Source organism: Propithecus coquereli, unplaced genomic scaffold, assembly GCF_000956105.1.
Source record: "Propithecus coquereli isolate 6110/MARCELLA unplaced genomic scaffold, Pcoq_1.0 Scaffold104, whole genome shotgun sequence".
NCBI lineage: Eukaryota > Metazoa > Chordata > Mammalia > Primates > Indriidae > Propithecus > Propithecus coquereli.
The window spans coordinates 8,446,398-8,457,569 of record NW_012134303.1 but is presented as its reverse complement, the minus strand read 5'-3'; the positions used below and the strand labels follow the sequence as shown (position 1 = coordinate 8,457,569).

Below are 11,172 nucleotides of genomic sequence, written 5' to 3'. Positions count from 1 at the left end.
AAAAAAAAAAAAAAAAAAAACCTTTAAAGGCTGATCTAACATCTGTGTTGTGATATCAACTATCATATAAGTAGCATTTAATAAAAATAGTGCTGGGTGGCGTGTCTGGAGACCTGTGATTTAGTCCCTAGCCTGCCACCAGCTTGCTGTGTGATCTTTAGTAAGTCACTCTGTCTCTCTGGATTTCAGTTCCTCCTTTTGTGAAACAGGCATAACAACATCTATCCCTCACAGCAATGTAATGAATGTTTTTTGGGGGGAGGAAAAATGTAGAAATACAAGATTTTGCCAAGAATATATAAAACTGATTGGCCACCTAAAAGTCTATCTGAAACAGAAGTACAAATGTGGCATGGTTTCTCCTAACTCCTCTGACAGAGAAGAATACTGAATATACACAAGTGATTTCAACAACACCAGTTTCCTCAGTTGTTGGAACTAAAACACATTTTAGAAATGCTAGCAATATAATTTGGCCCCCAGTGGAACATTTTCTCAGGAAAGTTGTTTACATTTAGTCGTGAGAAACTGTGATATTTAGATGTGAGCTCAAGGCAATATGCTTCAAATTGAATCCCAGGCAAAATCTACTTGTGTCCTGTGGAAGGTAATAAGTAGTTCCTTGTCTTTCCATAACATCTCCCCTTATGGCATATGCAGAATTTCACATAGGCATACAGAACCACAAACATGTGCAGTGGGTAGGAGTAGGCATTATCCTCATTTTATGGTGAAATTAAAAGATGCAACCAGTTTTAAGTGGTAGTGCCCAAATTGGAGCTCAGGTCTCACAATGAAATCATCTTTCTACAAAGCTAGCCTCAATGTTCCAGGAGTTGGAAACCTGGGATAGGGCTGAAAAATGGGCAACCACCCCAATAAATACCAGTTCTTCCCCTCCTTCAAACCCCTGGCTCATCATTTGCACTAGAAAGACATTCTAACTAGTAGGGTTGTCAAAGAAACAGTAAAATATATCCATACACCACTGTGTGGAGCAGTACTAAATTCACTACCTGAAAGGTTGACATGCCATTTGCAACAGTGTAAAATACATTACAGACTGCTAAAAATTCAGCAGAAAGCTCTAATGAATGGCTCCCTAAGGATGCTCTAACAGCCCCAAACTGCAGTCAGCAGGGGAGTGAGAATGAACACTGAATACCAAGGAGGCTGCATCTACCCCTCGTCCTTCAGTAACTACAAGTTGTCTATGGTACTCAGAATCCAATTGGGGATTAAGGAAGTAGATAATGATTTGAAATATTTAGGAAGCAGGGTGATTTGTCCCCACTACCTTAGACATACCAGTGGCTCACATTTCACAGTGCATTTCAGTGACACTCCCCAGCAATCTGGTAAACCCACAGAAAATGTCTGTTGATAAACCACAGGTGGTTGCTCCAGATGATTGCACTGAAATTCATTCTTCTATGTGTATATGCAGGGTATATATTTGGATGAGAGTGGGAGGAAGAGAGTTATTAGCATCATGTATTAATTGGATGGGGAGAAAAAGACAGTGCCATGCATGAGGCTGTTGTGTATATGAATGCTCGATGCATATTTTGGCTTTTTTGGGTGTGGAAGGGAGGAAAAAGGGGAAATTTTCATAAATGCTCACTGTACCTCTCTCTCTCTCATCCTGTGCACTTCTTGTTTCTTTCAGTATAATGGTTCTCGTCCAAGGGAGGAATGGGAAATGTGGCACCCGACTCTGATTGCAGAAGCACTCTTCGCGATATCCAACATTTTAAGTTCATTGCGTCTCATATCCCTGTTCACAGCCAACTCCCACTTAGGGCCTCTGCAGATCTCTTTGGGGCGCATGCTGCTTGATATCCTCAAATTCCTCTTTATCTACTGCCTGGTACTTCTGGCTTTTGCCAACGGACTGAACCAGCTTTACTTTTATTATGAGACCAGAGCTATCGATGAGCCTAACAACTGCAAGGGGATCCGATGTGAGAAACAGAACAATGCCTTCTCCACGTAAGACACCCCCTCTCCTCTTTTGCCTTTTTTTTCTGCCTTCTCCTTTTTGCACTTTTTTCAACCCACACCTTCATCACTGCCTCTTGACAGTGCGGGCGAAGCTCACTATGAATTCACAAAAGGATCTGAGGTGGAGGAAGGTCCTTCTCTCACTACAGGGAACTAGGAGAGGAAGTGAGGTTAGGTGAGGGAGGAACGAAACAAGCACACACATGGGCTCCCAGGAAGTCATGTAAAGAGCCGTTTCTGAACCATATTGGTAGCAATGCATATTTTTAAAAGAATTAATGGGGATGGGGTAGGTAATTCCTCACTCGAAAAAGTGGCACCCATCAAGGATATGAAACAGCAAGACTACTCCTCTAAACAAGCAGTTACCAAAGCCAATTTAACTATTCTAAATCAAGCCCAAAGAACAAGAAAGGATGCAAAAATATCTTAATGCACCCTCATGCACAGGAGTAAGCTAGAAGCGGGACAGGCTGAAGGTAGCATTAGAGTCAGCTTACCTGCTAGATTAATTTAAGGTTTCAGGTGGGCCAAGTTGCACCAAGCACTGATTAGAAATGTCTTCCATTCCTACTTGGGACACAGACAGTTCATGACTCTTTGTCCGAGAGTACACTGCCTCTGAACACATAGAACTCCTGTGCCTTTTCTTGTTATTATACCATGAAGACCTACCTTTGGGGGACCTTCAAACCATTTAGAATGGCTATTATTTTCTTGCAAATCAATGTTGGGCAAATAGATAAGAGAAAAGACAATAAGCACTTGTCAGGCAATTTGTTAGGCAAAATGTCAAATTGCAGCTGCCCTGGGCTGACCCTGGACTCAGTGTCCTACCTCTTATCCAACTCCACCCCTACTTCTGGAGAGCGCAACTCATCACTCGTATCCACAGCAATGACCCCAAGGTCATGAAAGGTTCTTAGTCATTAAATTGAAATACAATGTTTTCCTTTAACTCTATAAACTAAGGCAGTTCGGCGGACTTAGACATTCCAGAAATGTGTTCAATAACAAGAGCCAGGCGGGTAAAAGGGGACGGGGGTCTTTGCTTGACTAAAAGTTTCATCGATAAATAAGGAATAAAACAATGCCAGGCCAGCGCGGTGGCTCACGCCTGTAATCCTAGCACTCTGGGAGGCCGAGGTGGGTGGATCCTTTGAGCTCAGGAGTTTGAGACCAGCCTGAGCAAGAGCGAGACCCTGTCTCTACTAAAAAAAAAGAAAATAGAAAGAAATTAGCTGGACAACTAAAAAATATATAGAAAAAATTAGCCAGGCATGGTGGCGCATGCCTGTAGTCCCAGCTACTCGGGAGGCTGAGGCAGTAGGATTGCTTGAGCCCAGGAGTTTGAGGTTGCTGTGAGCTAGGCTGACGCCATGGCACTCTAGCCCAGGCAACACAGTGAGACTCTGTCTCAAAAAACAAACAAACAAACAAAAAATGGCAATGCCATCTAGCCTACCCCTATTATTTGCCTCTAGCAGCATTTCCTAAAATGGGTTCAAAAAAACCCCAAAGAGTGCAGTGCGCACCACTCGAAGGATGGACATATTTGAAACTTGGACTTAGGGGGGGTGGAGGGGGGAAAGGGCAACATACGTAACCTAAACATCTGTACCCCCATAATATGCTGAAATAAAAAAAAAACCACAGTTCAGTGGCATGTTAATAGACAGGAAAACAGGATCATAATTAAATAAGTTTTGGAAATTCTAAAATAAAATTTAAAAAGTTTCTTCACTGTAAGACTTCTCAGAGTCAGTCTTCAATATAGGGAGAGGTTTTTCCAAATGTAATGGCTGCAGACACTCTCCTCCCTTCTTATTTTTCAAACAATCTCTCCAGTATGATGTTCCAGTCAACAAAATTTGAAAACTGGTGGCTCCCCTCCATTGCGCACTGCAGCACCCAGCCCCTGCATTAGACCACACTCCCTGTCTCTCTTCCCAAAACTCAGGGCAAAATATTGGATGGAGAAACCAGACTCATGGGTAAGGAAAGGGGGTCTAAAATGGGCTGGCAAGGATATAGTGCCAGTTTTTTATATACCAGGAGTGTATAACAGCAACTTATCACCTTGCTAGTGCCTCTTGACTAGGAACTGCTTCCTCTCCCGCATTACTCTAGAGACAGAACTCACAGCAACCTGTTTTCAATATAAAGAGCAATTTTGTAGTGGCTTGAGCACCAGGAGACTGCATTTGTTCCCATCAAAGTTGGGAACAAAATTGAACAGAATTGAACACCTGAATGCAAGATGCCTTCCAGGAAGCCAGGTCCCTGCCAATTACACTTTCATGTGAGCTCTGCTGAAGAAGTTTAGGAAATGTCTCCTTGCAAGTTTGTAGAGATTATTAACACCCCTGTTGCCAACTGACATTTTGCTCCCATCACTTGCCCGGCAGGGACAATTGACAAGAATGGGCATCTGTCATATACAAAATTATATCTTGGGGTGTCAGGTATGAAGAAGTGTTGTCCTGGGGCCAAATTTGCAGTAATGTAACCTCAACTTTCCCTCTATCGGTTGATTTTTTTTTTCCCCTCTGTAGAAGCCTGACTCAGATTTATGTTTTCTTTTAACCACCCCAACTCAGGCATTTATAATACCTGCTAAAAAACATGTTACTCAGCCAGAGCATCAGAAAGACTTAGGTTTTAGAGAAGGGAAAAGCGAGCTTCTTTATACATTGGTGGAAAGTTTGGTACCTGCTTATTGTCATCTTTCTCTTTCTGATTCTCCAGAGATGCCATTGCTATTCTTCCACTTAAAAAAGAAAAAAAAATCTTTTTTTCCCTAGGCATACAATTTAAGGGGAACTCATTGTCCTTGCTGACAGCCACATGACAGAATTGTTTTGATTTGAGTTCAGTATTCCATACTGGGAGTACCTGGCCTTCAACTGCTGTGGAGAGAAGCAATTAGGAAGGCATCATAATTCTGAGGGCACAGGAATTGTGAGAGAAAGGGTAGAAGTGGCAAGAAGCTAACTTGGTCCAGGCCTCATCTCCAGATGCCCCCTGAACAAACCTGGCTGTTCCACAGGCCCCTCAAACACAGAATGTCCACAACTAAATTCCTTATCTCCACATTTTCACCCCAACCTATTTCCCCTTTAATTCCTCATCTCATTAAATGATACCAGCCAGAATCCTAGGAGGCATCTGGGACTCTTACCCTTTCCCTCATGAAACACATCTAATGTCTCACTGCGCCCTATCAGTTCTCCTTCCTAAATATTTCCTGAATCCATCCTACACACACACCCCTTTGTCTTGGTTCATGCCCAAATTATCTCTCCCAAGGACTACTGCAACAGCTTCTTAACTGATCTCCCTGCCCCCAGTCTGGTCTCCTCTCCAAACAATCTCCCACCTGCCACATGGAAGTTTCTTTCTAAATACCAATTTCATCCTACCACTTCCTGGCTTCATGCCAGCCAGGGTATCTGAACCATCTCCATAAAATCCTGCCTCTTTACCATAACACACGGGGCCTTGGTAATCTGGCCCTTGTCTCTCCAGGCTTTCACTCCTCCCTTCGTAGTCAACATTTTGCTGTTCCTCAGCTACCGGAGAGCATCTCAGCCCTACAGACCTTTGTACATCACGTGCTATTCCCTCTGCCTGGAATGCCCCACCCAGCCAGTCTGGCAAACTCTTACCCATTCTTCCAGCTTCTGCCAAGGTGCTACCTGCTCTAAAGCCTTTCTTACCCACTCCACCCCCACTCTCAGCTGCAGGCGTCTTCTGTGTTTCCCATGGCATTCTGAGCACATCTCCATTACATTAGATAACCTGTTGCATTTTAGTCATGTGTGTCTCTCTCTCCCACCAGACAAAGACTCCCATCTTAGTAAGCTTTGCACTCACCATAGAGGAGCCTAAGACATAACGGTGCTCAACATGCCTACTGAACAATTGAGTGAAAGGATGGAGTCCAGTAGCAATTCTATCTTTTTTTAAGGCTTTTTATTTGGAGATAATTGTAGATTTACATTGTAATTGTGAGAAATAATACAGAGAGAAACCTAAACCCTTCACCCCATTTTGCCCCCGTGGTAATATCCTTACATAATTATAATACAATATCACAACCAAGAAATCAATGTTGATAAAATCCAGTGACCTTATTCAGATTTCACCAGTTTTACCTGCAAGCCATTTGCAACAACATGGATGGGCCTGGAGCAATCTTATCTTTAATTATAGATGATCTACTTCTGCTTCTTTCCCCCTAGGATAACTGAAGTATCTGACCAGCTGTCACTCTGCTGATCCACTTTGAGCTTGCTTTCAGCGAAAATTCTTGGCCTTTCTCCTACCTCTCTCATCCTGTCCTTGGGCACATGGCCTGAAAGAAAGCTCACATTGATCCTTATTATACTTCATCTCATTAGTTCCAACTCATTGCTCCAAGCTGTTGAAATCTTTCTGAATCTTTATCCTGTCATCCAATTTATTAGCTGTCCCTCCCAGTCTTGTGTCATCTAAAAATCTAAAAAGCCATGGATTCTCATCCAAAGCATTGATAAAGCTGTCAGACAGGCATGGTATTCGCTGGGTGGAATACTGGGTAGCTATTAAAATGATACATGTGAAGACTCTGTATACACACAAAGTATCTATACCCCAAGTGTATAACTTTTAAAAACACACAAATTGTATGAACTATGATTGCAACTATGTACAACTAGCTATCCAAACAAATAATAATCTGTAAAGACAATAAAGATATGTGAAACAACAAGGTGGAAAATTTTATAATAGTAATAAAAATGACTAATATAAACTGAGTGCTAGGGCCAGGCACTATTATAAATCGTCTTTACTTGAATTAACTCACTTAATCCTCACTACCATGCTATGAGGTAGACACTACTGTTATTCCCCATTTTTTAGTTGTGGAGACTAGGATACAAAGCAGTTAAGCAGGCTGCCCCCAGATGCATAGATGGTCAGCGGCAGAGTCAGGATTTCAATCCAGACCTTTCAATCTGGTCTGCTCTTTTATTCAGGGATACACGTGTAAGTCTGGTTTTGTAAAGTTATGTAAGATTTGTTGCATGAAGCTGCAATAATCTTGAATGCATGCAAAGCTAAATAGGACAGAGCTGTGATCTAGCAGGCCACTGTGACCTCCTCCCACACTCTTACTATTCATTTGCAGCTACTCCTACTTAATCAGCAGTGATTCCTCTACCCATGATTCAGTCAATATTTTCCCATCCTATTCACATGGATACACACATAGTTCCCATCAAAGGCTCTTGTTTTTGCTCTGATAAGGTTATAAAGGTCCGTATTGGCCATCTCCAGCTTTCTCCCCTAATTTCAGTTCATTATCCTTCCTGCTGCTGTTATCACAGGATGGTGCCACTCATTTGTACTTTCCTTGGTTATGTGTTTCTCCTGTCATCTTTTATAGATTTATTTAACAAACATTTCTTCAGCGATTCCTGTGTACCAGGCAATAAGGACACCGAAAAAGAAGGCATCCCCACCCTCAAGAAGGTCTTAGTCTAATGGAGGAAACAAGTAAACAACTAAAATAGCTGCCATTTTCAATGCTTATCATATGCCAAGCACCTTACATGCAGTATCGTAGGTGATAGAGTAAAGTGGCTAAGTATGTGGGCACCAGAGTCAAAAGAGCTGGGTACAAATCCTACCTCTGCCACTTTCTACCTGTGTGACCACTCTGGGCCTCAGTTTCTCATCTGAAAAATAGAAGAATAATAGTTAAGCTACTACTATAGGATTATAATAAAACATTATAATACAGTAGGCCCTCCATATCCATGGGTTCCACATTGGTGGATTCAACCAACCAATGGATCAAAAATATTTTTTCAGAAAAGGATAGTCTGTACTGAATATGTACAGACTTTTTTTCTAGTCATTATTCCCTAAACAATACAGTATAACAACTACTTACAGAGCATTTACATTGTATTCGTTAATATAAATAATCTAGAGATGATTTAAAGTACAGGAAATCTTGGGGGTTACCGACGACCCAACTTACAGAGTTCCATACTTACGAACAGGCTCCCAAGGCTCTCCATAAGGATAACTATAATTAAATAATTAAATTAATAATTCAGAAACTAGTTGCTTCCGCACATGTAAAGAAACCCACATGGCATAAGCGGTTAGTTGGTGCAGCATCTTTATGCTAGCAGCTAGTCTCACTGTTTATACAGTCGCTCACACACAGCATCCCTTTCATCTTAAATTTTTTATTTGATTTTGTGAGTCTGTGTTTACCCTTCCGACCATGCCTCCAAAGCAAAAGTCCACTGCAAGTTCGGGTGAGCCTGCAGCAAAAAGAAAAGTGATCACAATGGAAACAAAAGTAGAAATAGTTAAGCATTCAGAGAAAGGCCAGATGCCATCATTCACTGGGAAAGCATTAGGCTTCAGTCGCTCAACTTTTGGAACAATTACAAAGGAGAAAGTGAGAATAATGGAACATGTGAAAGGCAGTGCTCCAATGAAAGCCTCAATTATTACTAAGCAGTATAGTGGATTAGTTATTGAAATGGAAAGGTTATTATTGATTTGGTTAGAAGATCAAAATAAGTGTAACATTCCTATTAGCCTAGTGTTGCTGCAACATTAGGTGGATGTTAACCTTTAATATTCTTTTTTGAAATTTCTCCTATCTAAACTTTTTGTATGAGTTTGTTTTTATGTTCTGTTTGTTTGGATTAAAAGAAAGAGCACAATAGCTTCTGTAACTTATTACAGTGCAGGAGTATTATTATTACAGTATTACATGGTATTATTACCACAAATGAGCCATGATAGTATTATTATTATCATTGTTACTGTATATGTACTGTTCATCAGGGATCCAAGTTACATACAAATCTGACCTAAAGACATTCTCAGGAATATAGCTCAACTGTAACCCAGGGACTGGTTGTATACAGGAGGGTATGCATAGATTATATGCAAATACTATGTCATTTTATATAAGGGACTTGAGCATCCATGGATTTTGGTATTGGGGGGGATCCTGGAACCAAACCTCATGGATACCAAGGGACAACTGTATATGCAAAGCAATTAGCACAATGCTTGGCATATTGTAAGAGCACAATAAATGTTAGCAATTTGTATTTTTCTTACTAATAATCGTTTTTGTGATGAAGAAACTTGAAGTTTAAAGAGGCTATGCAGGCTGGGCATGGTAGCTCACACCTGTAATCGCAGCACTCCGGGAGGTCGAGGCGGGAGAATCGCTTGAGTTCAGGAGTTCAAGACTAGCCCAAACAAGAGCAAGACCCTGTCTCTACTAAAAATAAAAAGAAATTAGCCAGATAACTAAAATATAATATAGAAAAAATTAGCCGGGCGTGGTGGCGCACACCTGTAGTCCCAGCTACTCGGGAGGCTGAGGCAGGAGGATCGCTTGAGCCCAGGAGTTTGAGGTTGCTGTGAGCTAGACTGACGCCATGGCACTCTAGCTGGGGCAACAGAGCAAGACTGTCTCAAAAAAAAAAGAGAGGGGGAGGCTACATAATTTTCCCAGAGTCACATAGTTAATAAGTGGAGGGGTCTAAAGTTTGCTCTTAGCCACTCCCCTTTGTTGCCTCCGCAGTGTGATATGCACCTTTGTGTAACAAGATGAGGGTACTTTCGAAGCACAAAAGAGGAGCATCTTATCCAACCTTGTAGGAAAGGAATTAGGGAAGGCTTCTAGAGGAGGTGGAGCATTAGCTGAACCTCTAAGGTCAAACAAGTTGAGGAGAAACAGAAACAGAAGTAGAGGCTAGAGGTTGAAGACAGGGCAGGGACATTCCATATACAGCTAGGAGCTTGTTGAAGCCATGTGAAATGAGAACTAGCAGGACCAGGAAACTGCAGAATGGGTAAGGATGAGGCCACAGGGTCAATCAGGGGCCTCCATTTGGACTATCAGAACACAACTTGTGAAATACAGGATGATGTCACTCTTTCTCCCATGGAGCCTTCCTCTTCCAGTTCACCTTCCAATTCATTGCTCGTCTGAATTAGGTCCAGAGGAGTAAATCCTCTCCATCCTATTTCTACCTTTCAAAAGATTAATTCATCATCTCAAAGATGAGACTTTTAGCAAATGTCCAGAGGACTGCAGTTCCAGCTCTATTTTACTGTATTCCTTTAGCTTTGTGATCTCTTTGTGGATGGCTCCCAACATGTCAAAGTTCCCCCTTAACCACCTCTTTGGATTTGTCTTCCATACACTTAATACCAAGTCTCCTTGAATCTTCGTATCTTTAGTCTGTGCCCTTTCTTGAGCTACCAAGTTCCATATGTTTGTTTATTCTCTGCTAAATAAAAATGGACTGGTTGTTTTTTTCTAAAATCATCCCCTTTAAAATTGAAAAGATATTCCTTTGTTATTAGGATTCTAGGGTTTGGTTAACAAGTCTTTCCATCCTTATGATGACGCTATTATGGACCTGGCCACCAATGTCCCTTGGGGTCAGGGCACCCCAAGTGGTAGCTCTGTCCCTGTGAATTCAACTGACTCTACAAGCCACAGAGCTTCCTACAGATGTCTCACCAGAATATTCTTATCTACCTCATATGCCAGTCCATTTTACAGGGGCATGCCTTTCAGCAGGCCAGCTTCTCCTAGTGACCAGACCATATTATGACATTTTGTGTACCATGTTGAGGGCATTCTCACTACCAACCACCAAAATTGAGGAATGATCTTTCCTGGCCCCACCGCTATGCTCTTTCCCTCTTCTACAATTTTATCCACAGGGTCTCCCTGACTGGAATGTCACCACAGCCGAGGGTAGATTTTAAATGCCCAGACTTTCACTTTTAGGGAATCTTCGTATCAGTCAACGGAAAAACTAGCAATAAACTCTACACTCAAACATAAACCACTGCAATTTTAATTGTTGTGGGGGTGGAGGTGAAGGAGGGTAACATCATTCATTCAGGAGAAGCAACCAATTCAGTAAGGCCCTGATAACACATTAATGACATACTTGCCCTGGTTTATGGCCTTACTGTCTGTCAAGCAATCAACAAATGCTTATTGAATGCATTCTATGTTTGAGGTCATTCAGCTTCCAGGAACTCTGGTTCCTCAGACTGTTGTTCCTATTTACTTCAGCTGCTTTCTTTTATTCTGAACATCTGCCCCAACTTCTGTTA

At 41.7% G+C, this 11,172-nt stretch overlaps 1 protein-coding gene across 2 annotated transcripts in view; it reads left to right on the top strand.

Annotated features, from left to right (window-relative positions):
* TRPC5 (transient receptor potential cation channel, subfamily C, member 5) overlaps positions 1–11,172 on the top strand; it is a 296,609-nt gene that overhangs the window by 237,665 nt on the left and 47,772 nt on the right. For both annotated transcript variants that reach the window (XM_012644764.1, XM_012644773.1), the window contains one exon: positions 1,670–1,992. In XM_012644764.1, the coding sequence (XP_012500218.1) occupies positions 1,670–1,992 (323 nt within the window). The remainder of the gene's footprint in view (positions 1–1,669; positions 1,993–11,172) is intronic.